Below are 27,161 nucleotides of genomic sequence, written 5' to 3' on the forward strand. Positions count from 1 at the left end.
CACAAGTCACAACTACCACCAATCTAACCCGTGTCGAGCTCCTCTTTTTCTTCCTTCATCAAAATGGCCTCAATCCCTCTCGCGGCGGAACAAAACGAAACCCTAGCACTACAAGAAAAAAGATAAAAAAAAAGGGCGACTTTAATCGGTCAAGAAGGGTAAGTTATAGTTTGCCTTGGTAGTTGCTATCAAGGAGGGCAAAATTATAATTGCCCTTTTATTGCAGAGCAAAGAGGGCGAAATTTACTTTCGTCTTTCTATTTCAAAGCAAGGAGGGCGAATTTAGTTTTCGTCATGTATATCAGAGGGCGAATTTAGTTTTCGTCTTTCTATTTCAAAGCAAGGAGGGCGAATTTAGTTTTCGTCCTGTATATCAAAGAAAAAAGAGCGAATTCCATTTTCGTCCTCTATTTTAGAACAAAGAGGGCGAAATTGTAGTTTTGCCCTCTAATTTTAGAGCAAAGAGGGCGAAATTTTAGTTTTCAAATTGAAAGTACTACTAGTAATAAAATAATACGCCTAAAGACAAAAGTTACATAAAATAATACGCCTCATTATTTTTCAAAACAGAAAAAGGTTCATTCTCTCTCCTCTCAAAAATGATGAACCTTAAACCCCCAAACTGATTGCTTCAATTTTCTTCTGCTCGAATCATTTGCTCAAATCTTAACCTTAATCTCTTGCTCGAATCTTATTCTGCTCAATCATTTGCTCGAATCTTTTGTTCGAATCGCTCGAATCTTCTGTTCGAATCGCTCGAATCATTTGCTCGACTCTTCTGCTAGAATCACTTGCTCGAATTTGGATCGAATCTGCTCGAATTGAAAGTTTCAGGTATTGCATGTTACATTTGAGATTATTCAAACTGTTTATCGAATTAATTGCTTAATTTCTTAATTGTATGAGCTATTGATTACCATGCATTGTGATAATTGTGATAAAAGGATATTTAATTTGGATTATCTTATGATATTTAATTTGGATTATTCTATGCTCTTCCGATTTTTGTAAAATTTTGGTCGGAATATACTTTGAAATTGTGTTAAAACCAAAATTTTTTGTTATATCTTGATCATAATTGCTGTAATTTTTGGGATTTCTACTCCTAATTTAGTCCTTTGTATAATTGAAATACAATCATTCTTAGTAATTTCTGTTTTCCTAATTAATCTGATACTTCATATTAAATTGGACTTTAACTTACAATACAGTAAGATGAATTTGTATATGAACAAATGGCAGGGCTTATAATACAGTATATGATAAGTCAATGAATTTGTGATAGCAGAAGAGGTGGGAGAGGGTGGTGAATGGGAGAGGGAAGAGAATGAGGGGAATTTTAAGGTTTTAGTCCAGGTTGTGACACCATGTTAGAATGTATACAGTACTACGCTGGTTTTGAGTTGTGTATTACCTCGTATTACAAGAGTCCTAGAGCAAACCTAATACTCATAGGGTAGTTACAAATATATTCTCTTAAACAGAATAATACCTGTGAAAGCAGTATTTTAGTTCATGACAAGTGTATGTTACTTCTTGTGGTGAGCAGGTTTTTTGTCTAGCATAAAAACCATGTGTATTGAGCTGTAATGGCTCCGTAGCCTCATGATTTTTAACTTTATTCTCATGTAGGGTAATTTGAATTAATTATATGTTAGCCAGTATCATTGTCATATTGAAATTGGATCCTTTCATGCAAGTCCTCCCCATATGTTAGCCAGTATCATTGTCATATTGAATTAATTCCACCCATCCCTTGTATCAACTTATTATGTTAAGGTTAAGATTAAGGTTATGGTTTGTATATGTTAATACTAATTTGATCTCTCCATAATGACTTGTTTTCATAAATTTGTTTTATCAACTTATTATATATTCATAATATATAAAATATAATGGGCCTTCTTTTAAAACTCCAAAGCAATGCAATTAGTATTATTATTAGTATTGGATTCTCAATAAAAAAATGAAAAATGAAAATGTAGTACTCACTAATGAATTTAAGTTTGATAGAAAGTGTGATGTTTTTTAAACATGGATGATTAAAAAGATGCATGTATCCACCTTTTTTTTATAACAGTGTGGTATACTTATATATTGTTTTATGTAATATAGAATGGATAATGATAGAAGTTGGATGCATGTTCAAGGGTTGAATGGTAGGCTTCAACCAAGTTACCGAAATGGTGTTAAATACTTTCTTGAATTTGCTTTCAAGGACACTAACCCTAATTCTGGGGATAAGAAGAGGTGTCCTTGTTTGGATTGTCTAAATTACTTTGACCATGACCGAGTGACAATACGTGTTCATCTCCTTCGAGTGGGAATAGACCCTGATTACAATCCATGGGTATTCCATGGAGATGAACAATCCCTTGACATCGGTGGGATGGAGATGTCCGAGGAGGAAGGTGATGAGTTATATGATGAAGATCCTCTTGTATCAGAAGAAATGGATTCTTTGGTACATGATGCGACAAATGTAGTGCCGGAGGAGCACGATGGGGATGAAGGGGGTGGAGATTGTTCTGAGATTCCCGATAAATTTTATAAATTGATGAAAGATGCAGAAGAAGAGCTATTTTTGGGTTGTAAAACATTTTCAAGGCTTGAATTCATTGTAACTCTCTTACACCTTAAGGTTAGTGAGGGTTGGAGTGAGAAATCATTTAGTGGGCTCCTTAGTGCATTACAAAAGGCCTTTAATTATGACCCAAACTTTCCAAAAAGCTCTTATGAAGCAAAAAGTACACAAAAGATCTTGGGTTGAATTATGTGAAGATTCATGCTTGTGTCAATCATTACATACTTTATAGAAAAGAGTATAAAAATGCTGATTCATGCCCTATTTGTGAGGAGTCAAGATGGAAGGAAGGTAGCGGTGAATTTGATGATAGTGTTACCTTCTCGGAATCTCAAGGGGCCTCACAAAGAATGCCTAAGGTACTCGTATGGTTCTTCACCATTTTCCTTTAGTGCCAAGGCTTCAAAGGCTTTTCATGTCATCGAAAAATTACAAAGCACATGCGATGGCATAAAGAGAGGCAGCAACTTGATGACAACATATTAAGGCACCTATCCGATTCAATGGCATAGAAGAAGCTTGATGAATCATTTCCGGAGTTTGCAATCGATCCACGTAATGTGATATTAGGTCTTTCGACTGATGGTTTCAATCCCGGTGGACATTTTGGCGCTAATTATAGCATTTGGCCAGTGTTTTTGGTGCCCTACAATCTTCCACCATGGATGTGCATGACAAGTCCATACATCACGTTGGCACTCCTAATTCCCGGTCCCAAGTCTCCTGGAATGGATATTGATGTGTTATTAGAACCATTGATTGATGAACTTTAAGAATTATGGGAAGTTGGGGTGAAAACTTATGATTCACATAGTAGCCAAAACTTTAAAATGAAGGTAGCCCTATTGTGGACAATGAGTGATTTTCCCGCTTATGGAAATTTTTGTGGTTGGAGTACTTGTGGTAAACTTGATTGTCCATCATGTCACAAAGATACCTCACACGAGAGATTGAAGCTTGGAAGGAAAGAATTCTTTGATGGTACTAGAAGATTCTTGGATCCTGATCATAGATGGAGAATGGATAGAAAATCTTTTAATGGAGAAACAAAAAGACGACCACCTCCTATCCCTTTGTTGGGGGATGAAATATTAGAAGCATTTGATGGTGTTCCGAATGTGATATTTGGGAAGAAGAGAAAGAGAACTCAAAGATACTTATTTGACCAATGGAAGAAGTTTAGTACCTTCTTTAGACTCCCTTATTGGAGTAAGCTTTTGGTAAGGCATAACTTAGATGTGATACTGTGGGGAATAATTTCAAGCGTTAAACCCCTAGCTTGAACCCCACTGTGATCATACACTAAAGTACGGTGGCGTCCAAAAGGGAAGAAGATAGAGCAAAAGAGTCGCCAACAAGTTTTAGGAACTTGTAAACCGTTCACAGGGTGAAGGTTACACCCCTTAACGATCCAAGATATCGTCAACTCCATAAGGTCTAGAACCAAATAAGGGTTCGGGGATGAAGGTACAAATCCAACCTAAAAGAGATTGAACCTGCCCTAAACATACGTAAAAGGCGTGATCAAGCAATAAATAAATATCAAGCAACGTAATAATAATCAATATATATCATGACAATAATTATAATCATAACAATATCATCATAGATAAAATAATCATCAAATAATAATAATAATAATAATATTCATAATCATCATAAATTATAACAATTATAATCATAATCATGTTCATGTTAATATTAAAGCATAATAACAATATCAAGATCCTAGGCATGATACTAACAAGATTAATAACAAACCCTAGCATGTCACTAAGCAATAAAAATCAAGTCTTTAACCCTAACATGATACTAACAATCATAAATATTAGGAAGAACATAGGAAGCATCGCAAGAATCATATTTAATATTAAAATTACCCTAGACATGATACTAGGAATATCATAAGAACAATGTAAACATGATTTCTACATCATAATATTAATAAATAAATAAAGTACTTACTTTGATGCCTTGTACCTCTTTCTAATAACAAAATACCCGCGTTAGTAACTTCAAGGAAAATAATAAACAATAATCAAATTAAATAATTGAAAGAGAGATTTGGGACCAAACCTTCAGAAATTAAACCTTTCACGTCTAGGGCGAAGGCAACTTCGAATATGGCTAGGTGTTTCTAGATCTTGCGAGTGCGGAATTTTGTATGTAAAAGCAAAGTTTAGAAAAAGAGAAAGAATTGATGAATGATTATAGAAGAGAATTAGAGAATTAATGATTGCGAATGAAAGCTGATTGTAGGTGAGAATTCGTGAGAATTGGTGAATGAAAACGGAGTTTTTAATACGTTATTTATGGAGAAATAAGCCAAAAAGATAAAATAACAAAACAGAGCACTTGGCGCACGTAAAACGAGATTGGCGCACGCAAAACAGAGTTGGCACCAGCACTAGCTAATTGGCGCCAGGCGCCAATGGCTAGCACCAGGCGCCAATGGCTGGCGCCAAGCGCTAAGCCTGGTTCCAGGCGCCAATGCTTGGAGTCAGGCGCCAGGCCTGTTTTTAACGCGTTTTCAAAAATCAAATAAGTTTGTCGTACTGGAGGATAAAATCATATATTTTCCTCGAAAATGCTATTTGATTTTAATTAAAACTATGAAAAGTCAACAAAAGTCAATTTATCAATGCTAATTGAATTAGGAATGAAAAGAACCTTCTAGAAGAATCTAGAAGACTAAAACCATTCCTAATTGCATTAGGAATGATAAATCATATTAGGCCCTCCTCTAGATCATTGGGCCGCATATAAAGCTCAAACCAGGCCCACTTTAGTAAATTGGCCATAACTTCCTCAATATTCATCGGAATTGGGCTTATAATATATTGTTGGAAAGCTCTTGGCAAGCCCCATCCAACTACACTATTATTGGACCCATATCATGGACCAACTAAACTGGATTAGCTATTTTCTTAAAATAAGTTTTCAAAAACAGAGAGAAGAGAAAAGAAATTAAAACTATCCGCAACACTAGACTTTCCACACTTTCGCTTCATTCGATTATGATTCGACGTGAAACGTACTCATCACCGGGTTTGGTTTTGGGGAGACACAAATGGGTGTCTACAGAAGCCCCCACTTTGACTGAGTTTGGAGAAACGCATGCAAGTTTCGAAAACGAAAGTCAAAGTATCAATGGGGACGGAGAATGATGTAGAACGTTCTGCGATCCTAAACCACTCTTGTTACGCCGATACCTGCAAAACTAGCGTTAGTCAAACAGATAAAAGAGTTAAGAAACGTGTATCTTGCACCGTCGAGCACACATCTCTGAAAGTAACCGATTGTTTTGATGACCTCCTGCAAGCTAGAGAATGTCATCCCGCTTGAAAACCGCTACGCCTGTAACTGCTTCCAAATTGGAAAATTGCTTCGCCTGAAACGATCCTCCTCCGCTATGATAATATTCCATGTCCAAGGGAATACTATCGAAGATTGCTTCTCTTGAAACAATCCTCAGTTGTTTGTGACAACTTTCCACAATCTAGGGAACGCCACCTTGCTGTTTCGATGTTCACTCGCCTCTGAACAAAGAGCTTCTTTTTGATATGTTCACGCGTCTCTGAACAAAAAGCTTCTTTTTATATGACTCCAATTTCCGTTGTGATAGTCTTCGAAAAGATCACTGCTTTTTAATCCTTAATGCTGCTATGCCAGTACGTCGGCGCTTTGCTGCTTGTGAACCAGTATGTCGACAATCCTCTTTTATTTGGGAATATTTGCCAACACAACCCTTGTATGATGTATGACAACCCGATTCAGGGAAAGTTTTCAATGCCACGTAACAATCCATCCTTGGAAATGTTGCCACGATGAAGCGACAATCCGTATCTCGGAAAATTTGCCAAAATCCAATCTTTGGAAAACTTTCCAATGCTTCGTAACAATCTTTCATAAGAACTTTGCTACGATCGACAATCCATGTCTTGGAATATAACTCTTGAAAGCAATCCGCCTTGGAAATTTGCCAACGCTATGCGACAATCCTTTTGGGAAAATATTACCACTATTGACAACCCGCGTCTTAGAACATTTGCAAAACAGAGTCGACCGACAATCCACTTTGGGAAAATTTGCCACTTATTAAAATGAATGACAATCCACGTTGAGGAACTTTTGCCAAAATTTATGATGAATAGAGTCCTACAACAATTCTTTGGGAAATTTTTCCATAGGGAACTGGGTGTATGACAATCCAATCTCGGAAAACTTGCCAACGAGCCGATGAATGTATGACAATCCGAACTTGGAAAAACTTACCAAACAAAGAAGGAGCACGACAATCCACGCTTGGAAACTTTGCCAGAGATGACAATCCGATCTCGGAAAAATTGTCGTTGAAGAAGATGCACGACAATCCATTTTTGGAAATATTGTCAGTTGGGGATGACAATCCAATTTTTGGAAATATTGTCGTTTTAGTGCTTGCATTTAAACCGATTGTAATGAGCCAGTGTTTTAGGCGCTTAAGCTAAGTGAGACGATCTTTCATCAGGTCGACCACTTATTGTGATTGTAATCAAACTGACTACTAATCATGTCAAATTGTTATAGGGGCTAACTAGCGTACCAAGGAACCCGAAATCAAAATCACCTTTCTGAGAGGCTTCGAGCTCTATCGCTGCTGAAATATCTCTGGCGCCAAGAATTGACTCTGTCGCCGAACGCTATGATAGGGTCTTCCCTATTCTGCTGCACCTGTATTTATTTTTTACTATAGAACTTTGCCAATTTCTTTAATTATCTTAGGGTTGACCTAAGGTTTAGCATTGCTTGACACGACTCAAGGCATAAACTTGACTCGATGTGATTGACTGACTCGAGGTAAACTCGACTGAAATGACACGTGTGACTCATGACCCGTGTGTGCACAGTGTTGACTCAATGTGATAACGCGACATGATTTGTGTGTGCATTGTATTGTGATCGTGCGACTCGAAAATGCAAAAAAGCAAAAATTTTCCGTCATTTGTGTGGAGGGTACCGACTTTCTCCCGAAAAAGAAAGACGCGAAAAAGAATCGAAGTGTTTGAAGGTGCATGTTGAACGAGCTTAGTCAAATGTTGTGCAAGGATTAATTCATCCTAGGCTTTCTCAATTGTTGACTCCACGATGAAAGTATTTGGGTAACTTAGGCACGGAGGCTAAGCACTTCGTACTTTGTGATGCAATGATGATTGATAAGTGATGTTGATATGACAAGGCATGCTTCAGCATTATGTTAAGATTTCATGACAAAGGGTTCCTAAGGGAAAGTATATTTGGTCATGTATCTGTTATGTGTGTGAAAGTGACACTAAAGCTAGGCCGCAAGAGCTAAGTGTGTGGAGAGATATTGAGAAGAATCTAATGGTGGTGACTCTTAGGCTAGGTAAGCTAATGATATAAGGATCAAGCCCCAAGTCTAGCTCTAAATGAATAGGGATGAGCATAGGAGGTCCCTTGATATGATCATGGTGTAAGTGTGTGAATGTGAATATGAATGCATGTTTATTACGGCCGCACCTCGATGTGAGGTTGCCTATGTATCCGTTAGGAATCAGGCCGAACGTAGCTCTAGCCGAACCTCGCACAAGTGTGTATACCTCAAAAAGGTCTTTTTAAGGGTTGTGACGTGGTTAGGCTAAAGGTTATAGAAGAAAAGGATAAAGGCTCAAGACCCTAGATAAGCCCCCAAGGTATGCAACCTCGCTTTTGAATCTTTATATTTTTACTTGAGTTTCTACTCTTTTTTAGCTCTCTTTGCTTTAACATTTATTTTATTTTAATAAGTGTGGGCAATCCTGATCATGCGGTCTATCACTCACTTGGCATTCATGTTTCTCAGGCACGGTACCGAGCACTCGATAAGAGACGCAATTTGAGACGTGTTCATATCGAAGACATTTTCATATCAAAGACATTGGAACACTTGCCCTTTTGCACACTTTTATTATATATTGCTTATTTTTTTGCTATTGCTTTTCTTTGAATTTGCTCAAGCTTTCTTTAGAGTTGCACACTGTCCCATCCCAAGGTTAGGTAGATGTAGGTTGAAAAAAGAACAGTCTATCGTTAGACGAGGCTCAAAGTGGTTTATGAAGAAAGGATTGTAAATTGAAGGGTGAAATGAGATATGATGTGGCTACAAGGGGTGCCTCAAATCATTGGTATACCTTGTGCTTAGTTCGACATGGATTTTTTTTTTTAAAATGAAATGCAATGCAATGATCATATGCAAGGAAATAAATGCTCATTTTTATTAAAAGAACAGGGAAAAGAAAGAATGTACAAAATTAATCTAAGGGAAAGCAAAAGGTGCATATGCTAGACTTATTGGGGAAAGAGTAAATAAAAAAGAAATAGAAAAAAAAAGTCACGAAATCTTGTCGTTGAAGCTCTCCTCTTGTCTTGCGTTGTTTCATCATTACCCTCATTTTTTGTTTGTCAATCACATGACTCAAACTCGATTCAACACACATGGATGGAAGAAGTGAAGAAAAATGGAATAGAATGTGAAGAAGAAGTGATGTTGATGGAGGGATATGAAGAATTAGGAATAAAATGTACCCCCAACTTAAACGACGGAAAATACCGACTCATGCATGAACCTAAGACATGGACATGGTGACATGTGTACTCAAAGTGTGTGCTAAGACTAGTGAGTGTAGGTGACATGTTAAGACTCTTGTCATGACCATGTGGCTAGATTATGTGACTAGACTCAAGCAAAGACTAAGTTAAGACTTCACGTATATGCATTAAACTGGACATACTGTGATATTTTAGTCATAACGTTTTATCTGTGACTCTGATTTGGATGAAACCAACGCCAAATTATAAATAAAACTCGGGGCTACAGATCCATAGGTTTACGACTCGCAGTTCTTCCTAGAACTCTGGCTATGACCAAAACAAGTTGACGCTTGTGCAGTATACGGGAATAAAAATCCGGGTTGCTAAAAAGAACTATGACTCGATTTTATGTTTATTTATTAGCTCAAATTAATTAATTAATTAATTAATTAGGCAAAGTTCTTTAATTCATTAATTTATTGACTCTCAACACAAGTCAACAAACGGTTAAGGGAAATCATAATATATATGCACGACAAATATTGCACAATTAGTCAAGTAGGCACAATATGATGCAATGCGTTTGCAACCTAACCATGGCTCTAGTTCTCTAAAGTTCGGGAAATGGGTTAGTCAATAGAGGGTCCATGGTTAATTATCCGGATGCACCTCGCGGAAGCCTAACCGTGAAGGGTTGGCGCGAGTGGATGGGATACCGCGAGTTTTAGAAAAAAACTCGCTTCCATGGTTTGGTGAATTCAGCATCTCGGATGTACCCTTTGTTGCACGGAGCGTTCAATCGGGTAGATGGAGCACGAATTCCCAGAGGGTTACGTCCATATGTAGAACACATATGGGTTTCAGAAAAGTGAGAAAAAATTCAATCAGGAAGTAGGATCGAGCAAACAATACGAAAAACCGGTCGAAATTCAAACGCATATTTCTGGCTCGGTATTGGGGGAAATTGGCGCCAGCAATCAGAGACTGGCGCCAGCTTTTAACTGTAGCGCCTGGCGCCAATATTGGCGTCTGGCGCTACGATTAAAATGCTGGCACCAAGCTCTGGCCCCTGACGCTACTTCCCACATGCCTCAGCAGCTTTCTGTGCTCGATAAAATTTTCCAGTTTCGCGCGGTGTTATTTCAGTCCTAGTTGTGAAAGATATTTCTCAAATTTCCTACGTGTAAAATCCTATGTTTTTAACTCATTACGGATGGTCTTTCCAATGAGATCTTTTTTTATGCATATGACAATAATGTTAATCAAAATTACGCACATGAAATACTTAGAACTTTTCGAGTCTCATCCACTCATTCTAAATCATTGCCGAAACAATTTCAGGAATTAAAATAGAAATCCTCCCCAGTGGAGTCGCCAAAAACTGTGGGGAATAATTTCAAGCGTTAAACCCCTAGCTTGAACCCCACAGTGATCATACACTAAAGTACGGTGGCGTCCAAAAGGGAAGAAGATAGAGCAAAAGAGTCGCCAACAAGTTTTAGGAACTTGTAAACCGTTCACAGGGTGAAGGTTACACCCCTTAACGATCCAAGAGATCGTCAACTCCATAAGGTCTAGAACCAAATAAGGGTTCGGGGATGAAGGTACAAATCCAACCTAAAAGAGATTGAACCTGCTCTAATAATATGCCTCTACTTTATTCTGATCGTATTCATGTGCGCTTTCTAATTAACATGCAATCAATAGGATTAACCCTAAACCTGTTTAATCTATGTTGGTTGAATTAAATGCACAAATAAACTATTATTGGCACTAGTAGAAAAATAGAAATTGGCACCGAGCAATGGCCACAGGTTTTTAAAAACCGGTGGGAAAAAAATGGAGAAAAATAGGCGGGATTATGAGGGAGGGGTATTGCCACCGGTTCAAACCGAACCGGTGGGGAAAATATTCAATGCCACCGGTTCAAAACCGGTGGCTTTATCTTTTTTTTAAAAAAACCGCCCTTCATAAACCCTAGCCCTAAAACTCTCCTCTCTCCCCTCCTCTCCCTTCTCTCTCTTGCTCTCCCTCTCTCTTCTCTCTCCTGCGATCTCCCCTCACCACTTCTCTCTCATTCTCAACAACCATCATCGTCGCCGCCATCTATCTCATATCTTCTTCTTTCTCGTTATCTCTCTTGCCATAGTTAGGGCTCAGTTGCAAAATCGAAAATCTCCCCTAAAATCATAAAACACAGGCGAAAGCTCAACAATGGCGGACGGAGGCGACACGGAAATCTCTCCCGACAAACTCCCTATCAAACGCCTCAAAATCATCGAAGAATCCGGCGTCGAACGCTTTTCCTCGTAGTTTCTCTCTCCTCCATTTATGTAATAGCTTAATCTGACCTAATTTTTTCTGCAATTTTTGGTGATTTTGATTTGAATTTGTGAAATTTTCTCAGCGAAATTGAATACGAAGAGAAAACGCTGTGTTGGACAGAGATGCGAAGAAGCAGAAGACGAAGGAATCATCTGCACTGTAAAATCCTTTTACTACGAATTACACTGATTTTATTCTGAGCTGAAATTAACACTATTACAAGCTATTTTTGGTTGTTTTTTTGTGATTTTTTTTTGCCATTTAGCTGATAGATTTGTTACTTGTTTGATATGATGTATTGATTATTGAGCTTGAATCAATTTTAACCCAGAATTGTGGGAAATTTTGCTTGGTTTCTGCTGGATCTTGGTGGGTGCTTAGACCTATGAATTAATTTTTGTTTGATTGAATTTTGGTCTGATTGTGTAAAAAATATGATTACAGTTGACTTCAAGCCTTAATTTGTGATGTTATGTGAATTTTGGTCTGATAGTATTTCCATAGTTGTTATGTGATAGACAAGAAAGAGTACTTACTGTGAGATTCCCATGTCCAGGAGAAATGATAGTTCCAATTGTTGAACTACAGAACAAATAGGTAGCAGATAAATAATATCACTTACAAGATGAATTACCTTGCTAATATTGTTATTTGAAAGCTATGGTTTTATATTACTCTTATTAATCTATATGTTTACTTGGTGTTGGATTGAAGTTGCATTTGTGGTTTTGTATGTGCAAGACTTACCAAGTTACACTAAATAGGGCCGGCTCAAAGTAACAAGGAAAAAGTAAAGGGAGGTTGGACCTTAAAAACCTTGATAGTTTTAGGTGTAACCATGTATATTCCTAATAAGTTTAGGGTTATTATCCTGCCCATAGATTATGACATTTGCAGCTTAGATTGAAAACTTTCAACCAATTTATTTTCAAGATCGTGCATTTTCTTTGTGAGCTACTATGTCAATGTTTCCTCATTTTTTTTGTAATAAAGTAATAAAGCTACTATGTCTACAGATTGTGATCACATGCTTGAATAAATAGCTCTTATAAAAGAGATAAACAATAGAATTGTATGCTCTTGTTATTTTACAATTAGATCAAGGCATCTTTAGCACAATTTTTGGTGATTTTGATTTTTTTTTTTTTTGAATTTTTCTGCGATTTTTGAGTGATTTTTGTTTGGTTTTGTTGATGAAATGGTTCTAAGATTTGCTAGTAAAAGGTTCTAAGATGATGCTAATTAATGAAATTGAAATTACTTGGCAGAACTTAAAGTTTGAATAGCTGCAAAAACGACTAGACAACCCTTTGCAACCCCCACTACCTTGATGGCATTACACAGTCATTGTTTCTTGATTTTGCTGTTGAGACTATGATGATCGCTGAATTGGTATGTGCTTCAATTAGTAGAACTATTCCATTTCTCTGTGATTTATTGGTATTAAATACGGGCAAATATATTAGTATATGTTCTAATCATTAGAGTATAATAAGCTTATGAAACCGAGCAAGTAGGATCTATCTTGAGTGTGTTCTTATATATTAAACCGAGCTGGTGGGATCTATCTTGAGTGTGCTTTTGTAAATAAAATCGAGCTGCTGGGATCCATCTTGATTGTGTTCTTATATGTCGATGTCAAGGTTCCAAAATTATTGATTGTGTTCTTGTAAGTCTTGATGTAAAGGTTCCAAAGTTTTCTTGAATTTGTTCTTTTAAGCTGATGTAAAGTTTCCAAAGTTTTCTTGTTTGTGTTCTTTAAAGTCTTGGTGTAAAGGTTCCAAAGTTTTCTTTCTGTTTGCGAGGTATGAATGGCTGTTTGTAATTGAATGATTATTTGCCAATGTTACTTCATCGTATCTATTCATATTCGAAGAATTTGAATAACGATTGGAAAATACTAGCTTGAGTATGAACAAGTTGCATTCTGAAAAGGGCACAAATATATAGGTCATTTGCTTGTTTTTTTCCCCCTTTTGTAGTTTATGAAATCATGCACTAATACTGGTTTGAAGCTTCACCTTTGAGTAGGATGTGTGTTCTTCGCCTTGGTTACATGGGTATATTTTTTTTAGTAATAGATATTGTCTGGTACATGTGTTGCACTTATCTCCTTGTGCAGTTTGGAGACTACTTTGAGAAATTATTCATGCTTGACCTCTAGAGACAGCATCATGGTGGCATATAACAACAAGAAGTATTACGTTGACATTATTGAAACAAAGCCCTCTCATGCAATCAGTATAATCGAGACAGACTATGAGGTGGACTTTGCCCCTCCTCTTGATTATAAAGAGCCTGAAAATGTATTTTGCCAAGGCTTTTCTTCTCGGTATTCCTCACTGCATGTATATATGGTTGAATTTAAGGTAGTATTGCTCTGCTTGTTGTCTTTGATTAATACACACTTCGAGATCTCTTATCTTTGTTTGTTGATGCAGGTGGCTGTCTGAAGATGTTATCTATATGCAAGGCTGCTGCTTCCTCGCCAAGGCTCGCTGCTGCAGTTGCTACCTCGCCAGGTGTTACATTGGTGATTTGGTGTGACTTGTATTTAACAGTGACTTGAATTTTATTTTTTTTTTGGACCAAAATTGTAATATTACAACCTTTTTTAATGAAAATATGTAAGTTTATATATATGTTAGTGTTTATATATCAATTTAATTGAAAAAATGCAAAAAAAAAAAAAAAAAATTATTTTTTTTGGCCATTATTGGCACCGGTTTTGAACAGGAACCGGTGCCAAAAACCCATTTAAAAAAAAGCGGGAGTGGGTTTTTGCCACCGGTTTTGAACCGGTGGCTTTGCATCTGACTATTGCCACCCCCCAAATGCCCACCGGTTCAAAACCGGTGGCATAGGGGGGTTTTGAACCGGTGGCCAAATGCTATTTTCGCCTAGTGTGGCGATCACTTGAATCATAATCAAATTAACCCTAACAAGATTATTAATTATCTTATTAAGCGTGATTACATATACCAATTCCCTCTAAACATGCGTAAAAGGCGTGATCAAGCAATAAATAAATATCAAGCAACGTAATAATAATCAATATATATCATGACAATAATTATAATCATAATAATAATCATCATAGATAAAATAACCATCAAATAATAATAATAATATTCATAATCATCATAAATTATAACAATTATAATCATAATCATGTTCATGTTAATATTAAAGCATAATAACAATAGCAAGATCCTAGGCATGATACTAACAAGATTAATAACAAACCCTAGCATTTCACTAAGCAATAAAAATCAAGTCTTTAACCCTAACATGATACTATCAATCATAAATATTAGGAAGAACATAGGAAGCATCGCAGGAATCATATTTAATATTAAAATTACCCTAGACATGATACTAGGAATATCATAAGAACAATGTAAACATGATTTCTACATCATAATATTAAAAAAATCAATAAAGTACTTACTTTGATGCCTTGTACCTCTTTCTAATAACAAAATACACGCGTTAGTAACTTCAAGGAAAATAATAAACAACAATCAAGTTAAATAATTGAAAGAGAGATTTGGGACCAAACCCTCATAAATTAAACCTTTCACGTCTAGGGCGAAGGCAAATTCGAATATGGCTAGGTGTTTCTAGATCTTGCGAGTGCGGAATTTTGTATGTAAAAGCAAAGTTTAGAAAAAGAGAAAGAATTGATGAATGATTATAGAAGAGAATTGGAGAATTAATGATTGCGAATGAAAGCTGATTGTAGGTGAGAATTCGTGATAATTGGTGAATGAAAACGAAGTTTTTAATACGTTATTTATAGAGAAATAAGCCAAAAAGATAAAATAACAAAACAGAGCACTTGGTGCACGTAAAACGAGATTGGCACACACAAAACAGAGCTGGCGCCAGCACCAGCTAATTGGCGCCAGGCGCCAATGGCTAGCACCAGGCGCCAATGCCTGGAGTCAGGCGCCAGGCCTGTTTTTAACGCGTTTTCGAAAATAAGATAAGTTCGCCGTACTAGAGGATAAAATCATATATTTTCCTCGAAAATGCTATTTGATTTTAATTAAAACTCTGAAAAGTCAACAAAAGTCAATTTATCAATGTTAATTGAATTAGAAATGAAAAGAACCTTCTCGATGAATCTAGAAGACTAATTGCATTAGGAATGATAAATCTTATTAGGCCCTCCTCTAGATCATTGGGCCGCATATAAAGCTCAAACCGGGCCCAGTTTAGTAAATTGGCCATAACTTCCTCAATATTCATCGGAATTGGGCTTATAATATATTGTTAGAAAGCTCTTGGCAAGCCCCATCCAACTACACTATTATTGGACCCATATCATGGACCAACCAAACTGGATTGGCTATTTTCTTAAAATAAGTTTTCAAAAACAGAGAGAAGAGAAAAGAAATTAAAACTATTCGCAACACTAAACTTTCCACACTTTCGCTTCATTCGATTATAATTCGACGTGAAAGGTACTCATCACCGGTTTTGGTTTTGGGGAGACACAAATAGGTGTTTGCAGAAGCCCCCACTTTGACTGAGTTTGGAGAAACGCTTGCAAGTTTCGAAAACGAAAGTCAAAGTATCGATGGGGACGGAGAATGATTCAGAACGTTCTGTGATCCTAAACCACTCTTGTAACGCCGATACCTGCAAAACTAGCGTTAGTCAAACAGATAAAATAGTTAAGAAATGCGTATCTTGCACCGTCGAGCACACATCTCTAAAAGTAACCGATTGTTTTGATGACCTCCTGCAAGCTAGAGAATGTCATCCCGCTTGAAAACCGCTACGCCTGTAACTGCTTCCAAATTGGAAAATTGCTTCGCCTGAAACGATCCTCCTCCGCTATGATAATATTCCATGTCCAAGGGAATACTATCGAAGATTGCTTCTCTTGAAACAATCCTCAGTTGTTTGTGACAACTTTCCACAATCTAAGGAACGCCACCTTGCTGTTTCGATGTTCACTTGTCTCTGAACAAAGAGCTTCTTTTTGATATGTTCACGGGTCTCTGAACAAAGAGCTTCTTTTGATATGAATCCAATTTCCGCTGTGATAGTCTTCGAAAAGATCACTGCTTTTTAATCCTTAATGCTGCTATGCCAGTACGTCGGCGCTTTGCTGCTTGTGAACCAGTATGTCGACAATCTTCTTTTATTTGAGAATAGTTGTCAACACAACCCTTGTATGATGTATGACAACCCGATTTAGGGAAAGTTGTCAATGCCACGTAACAATCCATCCTTGGAAATGTTGCCACGATGAAGCGACAATCCGTATCTCGGAAAATTTGCCAAAATCCAATCTTTGGAAATGTTGCCAATGCTTCTTAACAATCTTAGCAACTGTACTTGATATTCCTAATAAGACAAAGGACACTTTGAACGTACGAAAGGATTTGTTGAAGTTGAACATGCATGAGAAATTGAGACCTATCAAGATATGTGACAAATATGCAATTCCTAGAGCTCCTTATCAATTGACATTGCTTGAGAGGCGTAGAGTATCAGAGTGGTTGTCCAAGGTTAAAGTGCCAGATGGTTACTCTTCTAACATAGCTCGATGTGCAATTGTAGAAGATGGAAAAATCTCAAACATGAAGAGCCATGATTGTCATGTTTTTATGCAAAATTTGCTTACATCGGCATTTCAAGGCATTTTGCCTAAGCAAATGTTAGAACCTTTGGTTGAGCTAAGCTTGTTTTTTAAGCAATTGTGCTCCAAAACTCTAAAAATTGATGTGTTGGAGCGATTGGAAAAGAGTATTGCAATAACTCTTTGTAAGCTTGAAAAGGTGTTTGTTCCATCATTCTTTAATATTATGGTTCACCTCCCAATCCGCTTGGCTACTGAGGCCAAGCTTGCTGGGCCAGTGCAATATTGTTGGCAATATCAATTTGAAAGGTAATCTTACTGCTCATTTACATTAATATGTGATTGTTTAATTTGTGGCATCATTTAATAAGGTTATTTCTCGTAGGGAAATGTACACCATGAATGCCCGTATATTTAAGTGGTGTTGAGACAAAATTCAATCGCATGAGTAGAAATGACTTGGATAAGAATTATCATTCTCCATTGTTTAAATTATCTGTTTTTCAAAACAAGGGAAATGCATTAGGGAGAAGAACATTCAAGCAATTGAGCATTTTAGATTGGGAGCAAGCTCAATTATATGTTCTTATGAATTGTCCAGAAGTACAACCATTTGTGGAGTAAGGCATCTATATCTTTTTATTCTTTTAATCATTAATTTATCATTATGTGAAATACCACTAACACGTATATGATGAACAGAGAGTATGCCTCTATTGGTGGGCCAAAACCAAGTGTAGTTGATTGGTTTCAATCACGAGTAAGTGTTATGTCTTTATGTTAAGGTTAAGATTAAGGTTATGGTTTGTATGTGTTAATACTAATTCGATCTCTCCATAATGACTTATTTTCATAGATATGGAATCTTCATATGGAAGGAGATCCAAGAGTAATAACTTAGTTACTATCATTGTCACGAGGCCCGAGTAAAAGTGTTAGAATCTATCAAGGATACTATGTAAATGGGCATCATTTCCACACTAAAAAACATCAAAGAAGGCGAAAGACACAAAATAGTGGAGTAGTTGTTAAAGGAGATTAAGAGAGTGGAGAAAGAGACTTTTTTGGGGTTTTAAAAGAAGTCATAGAATTGGAGTATGATGTTCCAAATGTTGGGGATAAGGAACCAATCGTGGTGTTGTTTAGATGTGTTTGGTTCGATATTTATAGGGAGGGGCGAGGGATAAAAAGGGACAAGTTTGGCACTATTAGTGTCAACAACAAAAGGTTTTTACAAACCAATGAGCCATTTGCGATGGCATCCCAAGTTGTACAAGTCTATTACGTGAGGGCACACAATGAGCCAAATTGGAGAATCGTTATTAAGACAATTCCTTGTAACTTCTACAATTTTCCAATTGTTGATGATATTGGTTGTGATGATGAGAATAATGATGTTGAATTAGGAATACCTAACTCAATAGTGAATGATGTAGATGATGAGATTTTACCAAGAAATGATGTCCCTCCTATGTTAGTGAACTTAATTGGTTTTGAGTCAAAGGAGAATCAGATTTTGGAAGAAGAAGAAGAAGAAGAAGAAGAAGAAGAAGAAGAAGAGTATGATGATGATGATGATGATGATTTAGACTCGGGCAGCCAATAAACTTGTTGCTATTCCATCTTTTGTCTTTTTTTTAATCTCAAACTTATGTAAAATAAGCTACTGGTTTTATAAGTTTATTTCTGTTTTTGTTTTCTATTTCTGTCTATAATTTTTTTTTTGTTTTCTGTTTCTGTTTCTGTTTTCTGTTTTTGTTGTTTGTTTTTTTGTTTTGTTGTTTATTTTTTGTTTTCTATTGAGTTTTAATCATCATCTGGTAAGTTTACTACTTAGCTCACTGTATGTTTTATATGTCAAAATTCACTACAAGAATCAGGTCTAATAACGACGGACCAGTTCCGACGGACTTGAAAATCCGTCGAAAAAATCGATATATCCGACGGATTTAATTTCCGTCGGACAATTCCGACGAATTAAAAAATTCCGTCGGAAATCCGTCGGAAATTTCCGACGAAAAATAAATCCGTCGGATTAATTGGACATTCCGACGGAATATTCCGTCGGAGAAGGTAATTTCCGACGGAACAATATTCCGTCGGAAATTTCCGACGGAAAAATCCGTCGTAACATATACTATAAAAAAAAAGGAAAAAAAAAATTTCGGAGTATTTAACCTCTAACCCTAAACAACTAAACCTTCTTTCCGCCCCTTTTTTTTCCCTCACTTCTCTTTCCTCTTCTTTCTCTCTCCTTAACCCTCCTCCTTTCCTTCTCTTTCTCTCTCCTCATCCCTCCGTCCGCCCTTCTCTGACTTCTCTGATTCTCTCGTCTTCTCTTTCCTCTCTTTCTCTCTCATCCCTCCTCCTTTCCTCTCCTCTTTTACCTCCTACCACCACCACCAACAACAACACCATAAAGACCAAGCAACAACAACGAAGACGACTACAACAACACCGGCGACCACAACAAGAAAGACAACTAGAACGGCGACGACAACAAGAACGGCGACCACGTAATGCGCATAGATCTAGTTAATTTTTTATGAAATTGTAATGTTAATTTATAAATTTTATTAGATGATTGTATAATTATATATTTTCTTTAATTTTTGTGGTTTAATTAACGTTTTTCTTAATTTTCTTTATGAAATTCTTGCTAACTATGTAGATCTATTGGTTTTGATTTATTTGTGTGGTGTTTTTCAATTTTTTTTGTCTCAATTTTCGTATTTTTGGGTTGATTTTCGATTATTGGGGTTATTTTCAGTTTTTTTTTGCTAAGTTTTGTGTTTTTTGGGGTTTATTTTTGGTGTGGTGGTGTTTGGGGTTTAATTTTGGGGTTGATTTTCGATTATTGGGGTTATTTTCAGTTTTTTTTTTGTACTAAGTTTTGTGTTTTTTGGGGTTTATTTTTTGTGTGGTGGTGTTTAAAGCTGGGAAAGGGCTAGGGTGGGTGTCGGTGGTGTCGACGGTGGTGTTTAATGGTGGAATCGGGGCTGATGTTTGAAGGTGGGATCGGGGCTAGTGTAGTGGTGGTTGGTGTCGGTGTGCAGTGGGGTCTGGTGGTGCGGGGTGGTTGCTGGTGATGTTGGCTGGTGGTGGGGTGGTGGGGGGCTTTTTTTTTTGTTTTTTTTAAAATAAGTTTCCGACAAAATTTTCGTCACAACATACCGACAGAACTCAGTCCGTCGGAAACTTGCGATGGACTTTCTCGGGCCTAAAAATATTTTCTGGCGGACTGAATTCCGTCGGAATAGTGTTTCCGACGGAAATTCCGTCGGAAAAAGCCCATTTTCCTATAACACGTTTTCCGACAACTAGTTCCGACGGAATTTCGTCGGAAACGAGTTTTTCGACGGAAAATACGGTGTTTCCGACGGAAATTTTCCGTCGTTATTTGGCTATTTTCTAGTAGTGATTTGTTATATTAATTTTGTTTTCTGTTTCTGTTGTTTGTTTTCTGTTTCTGTTTTCTGTTTTGCTATTTATTTTCTGTTTCCTATTTATGATTTTGTTTTATATTTATGATTCTGTAGGGTCAATGAATCTGGAGACTCAATCATCATTATCGCAATTAGATTCTAATAATAATAGTAATGAGTTTGTAGGGTCGACCTCTCAACAACCTAAGAAAAGAAAAGGTAATGTGTTCTGTTTTCTGTTATGTTTTCTATTTATAGTTCTGTTTCCTAGCTGATTTGTGTAATGTATTTTCAATTAGGTCCCTTTCGTGGTCCAAGTAGAGCACTCAAGTATAAAAAGTTGCGAAGCATTCAACCTAGAAAGCTCAAGGTTAATATTCCTTTAGCATTAGGAGCTGTTGTGGGTGAGCGTGCAAATCAATTTGTTGCTGAGTGTGCTTATTGGTTTAAGGAGATTTGCCCCCTTGATGTTCCTAAATGGAGTGATATGCCTGAAGGGATTTCAGATCGATTATAAGCAAGGATTAAGGTATATAATCTTGCAAATTCAATCTTAATGACTCTCTAAAATGTTTTTAGTGGTGCATGTTGACTGAGTTGCATGATTCTGTTCTGTTTTCTAGTTTTCATGGAAAATATTCCGTTGCTAAATACTTTTGGGATTAGCATGGGACTAATTAACTTTATGTAACTATGAATTATGATCAATATTTATCATCAAACAAGGGGATAAAGGTGTGCATAAGTGATTATTTCTTAGGCTTAATTGAAATGTCATATGGTATTGTAATTTTTGGGTCTGCTGATTTAGTACTTCTGATTGTTCCTTTATGCTTGTTTTCTGCTATTATTAGACAAACACTTGCTATTAAAAGGTTCATATCACTAAATTTAAATATTCTTGTAGTCAAAGTATGAATTGGGTGAAGGTGCACACATTTGCAAAGCAATAAAGATTCAATGCTCCACCCTTTATAGGCATTGGAGAGAAAGGTTGAAGGCTGAATATTTTTCAAATAGAAAATATTTATTAGAGGCGGAGCGTGCTTTCCCACCTTCAATAAATCTTGACCAATGGAAGTGGCTTGTTTATAACTATTGGAGCTCTCTTAAGCAGAAGGTAAGTAATAGGAATGCTCTTGTAATCAAAATTCTGCAATTTGCATTTCTTCCCCTTTACTAATCCTATATGCTATTTTGTAACCTTTAGGAATGGAGTGAGAAGAATCAGGCTAATGCTCTTGCAAAGAAGATCAAGTCGGCATGTGGTGCGAAATCAACAGCTCGCATAATTTATGAATTGGTGAGTATAAATGTTAAAATTAATCTGATCATTTAGATGATCTTCTGGTTCTGTTTCTGTTTCTGTTTCTGACCATCCTAATCTGAATTTCAATATCAAATAATCAGTTACCAATTAGTAACACAGTCTGTTGGTGGAATTTTCATTGTGGTTACATCAGATGATCTTCTGGCTCACATTTCTGGTTCTGTTGCTCTGATTATTATTGTTTCCTAAATGGATTGATCTTGCTAAAATTAATAAGTGTATGTATGTGATTTGATAGGAACTTGAGGCACAAGCTTGTGAAAAATGAGAATGAGGTCACTGAAATCAATGGTTCTAGCTCAAATGTAACCACCTCATCCCAAGCTAATGATGATCCCATGTATTTAGTTATGGGAGAAGTCAAAGAGGTATACTGAATATTTGTCTAATGCACGAACACTTTGTTTTTCTTTATTTATAAATTCTGACTTTGTTTTATCTTGTAAGGCATAAAAATGGGAAGTTTGACGATGAGGCCGAGGAGAAGTTCAAGGAATTAAGGGAGTTGCATGAGAAAAAGATTGGTGAAAAGGGGGTTGATAATCTTACTCTTGAAGAAGCTTATGTGAAGGTTCTTGGACATTGTTCAAGTTATGCCCGAGGTTTAGGCAAAGGGCACCCGGTGTCGTCTAAAGACGGAAAGATAGGAAGAGCTGAGCTGGAACAAAATGTTGAAAAACTACAAAATGAAAATAATATGATGCGATCTGAATTGAAAGCGTCTAAGAAGAAACAAGAAGACCTAGAACAAAAGTTTTGGTTAGTCATGGAGAAGATTGGCCTTGATGCTTAATAGAGGTAATATTTTATACGAAGTATCTTTTTCTACTTTGATATTTTTGGGCAGCCATGGTTAACTGTATGGTTTGTGGTATGTGTTATCAGTGTTTTGCTATTATTTACTGACATCTGCATATACTATCTTGTATAGCTCATTGACATTCATTGGTAATGAGCTATCAATAGTATCCCTTGCATCATACTGCTTAAAACTGTTATTACATTAAGTTTTGTTTTAATTTTCAACTAGTTAAACTATGTAATGCATGAAGCTATAGAGTATAAACTCTAGTATTAAAAATTTTATTATTATTATTGTGATTTTTGTGAATCTCTAATTATTGTGATTTATAATGTAAGGAAATAAATGGCAGAAATTATGCAAGGGTGTACACCAGTAAAAGAGGCATCATTTCATAATACTCAGTTTTTAAAATACATGCTAATTGAGAATTATCTACACTTATGAATTATCTACTTGCTTTTTATACTCTCCTTTATACACTTATGACTTCCTGTGAAAAATTTCAGCCAATTCCATCTGTTAGCATTAGAACAGTATGAATTCGGCTAGAGACATCATGAAATTTAGCTACAAAATTGAAATATTATCACCCGCCGACAAGTGAAAGAGATCACCCAAGAAAGCCTTAAGACCTTGTTATGGGACATTTTGTACAACTATTGACCGACGTTGACATTCAAGACCAAGATATACAAGACCGAGTCAAGATTGTTATGGATGCTATCTAAAGTCATGGAGAGGATATTTACCACTAAGAACAAGTCCATTGAAGTTGTTACACGTATGTGTACTCCAAGTCGTCTACATTCACCGGAAGACCAAGTAAAGAGTGAATAACCACTATCTCCTATTTTCATGGAGGGCATCCTCATCCTTCTCCAACCGTTTATTAGCTACTGCTTGAAGTTTTATAAATAGGGAAAAACCTCCTCTTGTGAAGAGATCGACAGATCCCACGTATAAGCTCCCTCTCGACATACATTATATACTATTCTTGCCATCCAATGTCTAAGCTCCACCCACTTAAATCTTCCCCTAAGAGTTTCTAACCAAACTACTATATTTTAATCATAAATAAGAAGCCAAGCTTACCCTCTAGTCCTCTACAAACATTACCGTAGCCATCCATATCCTTATTCTACTAGGAGTAAAACTACTATAGTTTATTCCACCACAAATGCTACTACAATTCTACTATATTTTAGTCTGCTTTACACCATTACAAAGATAACTCCTACACACAATGCTCCACCAAATTAATACCTCTTCCATATGTACTACTGTGCAATGAATGTCGTGCTCTCCATTCACTTGTATTTATCTACACTGTATTTTATATGCATCGAATACATCTTGTAATTGTAATAATCGGCTTTATGCCCATATTATAGTGGATTGGTGGCCTCATTGCCACCTGCGGTTTTTACCCACCTTCATTGGGTTTTTCCACGTCACCATATTGTGTCTCCCCTCTCTTTCTTTATTTTTTCGTCATTTATTTTCCGCATCCAACATTCCTTATTTTAATTTAGTTGATCCGTAGCCCGTATCCCACATCAAATCCTACTTGACAAAATTTAGCATAAACAATTTGGCGCCCACCGTAGGGCTACAACTAGATTGAAATATCAACCCTACAAAAGTTCCTTTCCAAACACATTCAAACACATTCCCATCATCAAGCTATATCTATATCCATTTAAGAATTATCTGTCATCCCCACATCGTGGTAGCGATCGTCCACAAAATTCATGAGTTGGTGATATTCGACTAAGTGACAACTTCAACAACTCAGTGTCGCCAGCATCAATTACTAATTTCCTGGTTGAAGGAGATAAGTATGCTTTTACCTAATCTTTAGGCAATTTAACTTTACAATATTTTATGGTTATCTTGTCTTTTATCTCTAGTGGTAATTAAATATCATGCCGACAGTAACTTACGTAATGTTTAGATACTTATATTATAACGACTAACCTATACATCAAGTGTGTTATTGGGTAAATTGAGTTTACAGGTGAAGATCGAAATGTCACGTAATTGTAGCATCAGAACGTTGCCATCGTCGAGAACAAGTTAATGGTAAAACTGAATTTTGCGGCTAACTTCATTTCTTAATATTTGTGTTTTTCATGAAGGTGCCACAAGGGGACAAAATAGTATACTTTTAATATTAATCTAATGCCTCAAATATTTTTTTCTATTGTTCTCTTGTTAATCATTAGGATCATATTATTATGTTTTGATTTTTAATGTTCTAGTTTCCAATACTTTGATCACTAGACTCTGACTTATCATTAATGCCTTGACTCATTTTTAACGCAATTACATATATAAAATGCTACTTTGTCTATGTCGATATATGCTAGTGTGGTTTTTTGCGTAATTAACAATAAGTTTAAAAAAGAGATTATAGATTTGATGTTAACCTAAAGCATGACGTTGAGGCTCGACACCCAAGGTCGTGGATAATAATAGTGGGAAGACTCGAATGGCGAATCCGCAGGCAACACAACACTTTTAGATTTATACGCTGACATTTTTCCCAATGTAAGTTTTCTATTATATTATCTGAAGTATAAGTCACTATTATCAAGCTTGCTACAAAACTTAATCGTTACCACCGAAGTACGTCATATTGTTGGCATAATAATAATGACCCTTGTCATTTTAGATAAAGGTTTTTAATTTTTATTTGTACTAACGCATTATTACCATTTGTTCCTAATTTTCATGACCATTGTTACTTTGAAGTTTCATTATTACTTTAATGCTTTACATTTTGTTTTCATCAATATCACAATGCTTTAAAGGTATTATCTTTTCATCAATATATAAAAGCACCTATGCAATCGTTGTTCGCTTACTTAGCTTGTTTATTTCTCTTTGTCAATTGATTTTGACTCTTAAGCACTAATCGATTACATCTTAGTGCTTGCCTTCATAGACTAACATTTTTTCTTGGCTATGGTATCGTTGAAACAGATAAGTAATCAAGTGATGTCACCATCAAGGTTGACTCCAATAATATTATCAGCAATTTAATGTCGTCAACAAATAACTCGACGACATCAATCAGTGTCGACGACGCCAGTCAGTAACGTCGTCAGCAGCCTAGTATCATCAGTAAGTGACGACAACATTAAGACAAATGTTGTTGTAAACGACGATGCAAGTAAGCTTTTGCCTAAATGCAAAATTCAGATTTATTACTAAAGACTATTCTATTATAAAAATAATTACATTGACTTTTATCTATAACTCATGACATTAGCTTATGTAGCGCTTAGATTTTTATATCTTATGATGACTAATTTATGTCGTACCAAGCGTATTTTTAGATAAAGTAAGGTTACAGGTGGAGATTTATAACGTTAATTGATTGTGACATCGGAATATTGTCATCGACAACAACAAGTCGACGGTAACATTATATTTTGTGGCTAACTTCATTTCATATTGTTTGCTTTTTTTCATGAAGTTGCCACAAGGGAGCAAGACACTATGCTCTGATTATCAATCTAATGCTTTGATTAAATTTTGTTATTTGATCCCCGATGCTTCAATACATCATGATTTGGTTATTATGATTATTTTTCCTTAGTTTTTGACGTTTTAATCACTAAACTTTGATTAACTGTCGATGCTTTGATTATGGTTCATTCTTAACGTAATTATGAATGTTTAATGCTTTTTCGAAACATATGGTGGATAATGTTATTTGTTATTATTTCATGAATAATTAACAACAAGTTGGTATATATGAGAATGCTCTTGTAGATAATTCACCAATCTAGATTATGACGTCGGGGGCTAAACCTGACTTAATCTTCCCGAGTGATCCAACATTGGGGGCTTGATTTAAATGACATCAATTCTTATCAAGGTAAATTTCTATAATTTAAAATGTATGTCGACTTCCATCAGTCTTGTCACAAACCGTGGTAATCACCGACACTATTGAGGTACACCACATTATCGCTTTTAGTTTTTACATTTACATTGTCATGATCATGCTCGTTAATTTGTTGCCTAGCTTGAAGCATTTATTTATGTTTCCATTGATCATATTCATTAACGTATTAATAATTTGTTTTGCTAATTAGCATTGTCATTGACATGATTCTACCGCCTTAAAGTTTTACTTGTTACGTCTATCATCTTTGTTGACGTAGTAATACACATAGTTAATTTATGTTTTCGTTATTTAACCTATTTCTTATTCGTCATTGATTATTAGTAATCCTTGTGATGAAACATGTGGTTACATCTTGGTTTATGAATCAACGTCATGTGCAATATCTAAGTCTTTTTACGCATCGTTTACAATTCATATTTTAAATTTATTTTTGACTTAATGAAAAAATCCGACATTAGTGTTTAGAGTGATGACGAACAGGTTACTCAACACCAAGATTAAGCTTAACGATTTTAATATTATGTATGAAAACATCATACACCTCGACGCCATGAAGATGATAGCGTAAATAAAGATCATGACGACGTGTGTGAATAGGGAACCTCAA

The 27,161-nt window shown here is 36.1% G+C and overlaps 1 protein-coding gene and 2 long non-coding RNA genes across 6 annotated transcripts; all 3 read left to right on the plus strand.

The window, feature by feature from the left end:
- Window positions 1-532: 532 nt before the first annotated feature.
- LOC110713671 lies at window positions 533-3,889 on the plus strand. The gene is made up of 2 exons (XM_021892130.1): window positions 533-834; window positions 2,116-3,889. The coding sequence occupies exon 2, from the start codon at window positions 2,117-2,119 to the stop codon at window positions 2,768-2,770; it is 654 nt and encodes a 217-aa protein (XP_021747822.1). The 5' UTR covers window positions 533-834; window position 2,116; the 3' UTR covers window positions 2,771-3,889.
- A 6,980-nt stretch (window positions 3,890-10,869) lies between these two features.
- Window positions 10,870-14,105, plus strand: LOC110713672. Of its 3 annotated transcripts, none has more exons than XR_002510028.1 (4): window positions 10,870-11,487; window positions 11,562-12,871; window positions 13,602-13,848; window positions 13,921-14,105. It is a non-coding gene; the product is annotated as an uncharacterized LOC110713672 (long non-coding RNA). The 3 variants fall into 3 exon arrangements; XR_002510027.1 differs by having other exon boundaries at window positions 10,870-11,463; XR_002510026.1 differs by lacking the exon at window positions 10,870-11,487 and having other exon boundaries at window positions 11,499-12,871.
- Window positions 14,106-17,645: 3,540 nt separating this feature from the next.
- Window positions 17,646-24,337, plus strand: LOC110713801. Of its 2 annotated transcripts, none has more exons than XR_002510058.1 (8): window positions 17,646-17,695; window positions 20,615-20,719; window positions 20,800-21,029; window positions 21,408-21,620; window positions 21,711-21,803; window positions 22,069-22,198; window positions 22,278-22,628; window positions 23,142-24,337. It is a non-coding gene; the product is annotated as an uncharacterized LOC110713801 (long non-coding RNA). The 2 variants fall into 2 exon arrangements; XR_002510059.1 differs by lacking the exon at window positions 17,646-17,695 and adding an exon at window positions 19,417-19,591.
- The last annotated feature ends 2,824 nt before the right edge of the window (window positions 24,338-27,161 follow it).

The sequence above is a fragment of the Chenopodium quinoa genome, unplaced genomic scaffold, assembly GCF_001683475.1.
Source record: "Chenopodium quinoa cultivar QQ74 unplaced genomic scaffold, ASM168347v1, whole genome shotgun sequence".
NCBI lineage: Eukaryota > Viridiplantae > Streptophyta > Magnoliopsida > Caryophyllales > Amaranthaceae > Chenopodium > Chenopodium quinoa.

Excerpts from the sequence above, each read along its gene's own strand:
- LOC110713671 (XM_021892130.1), top strand. The coding sequence starts at position 2,117 with ATGGATAATGATAGAAGTTGGATGCATGTTCAAGGGTTGAATGGTAGG.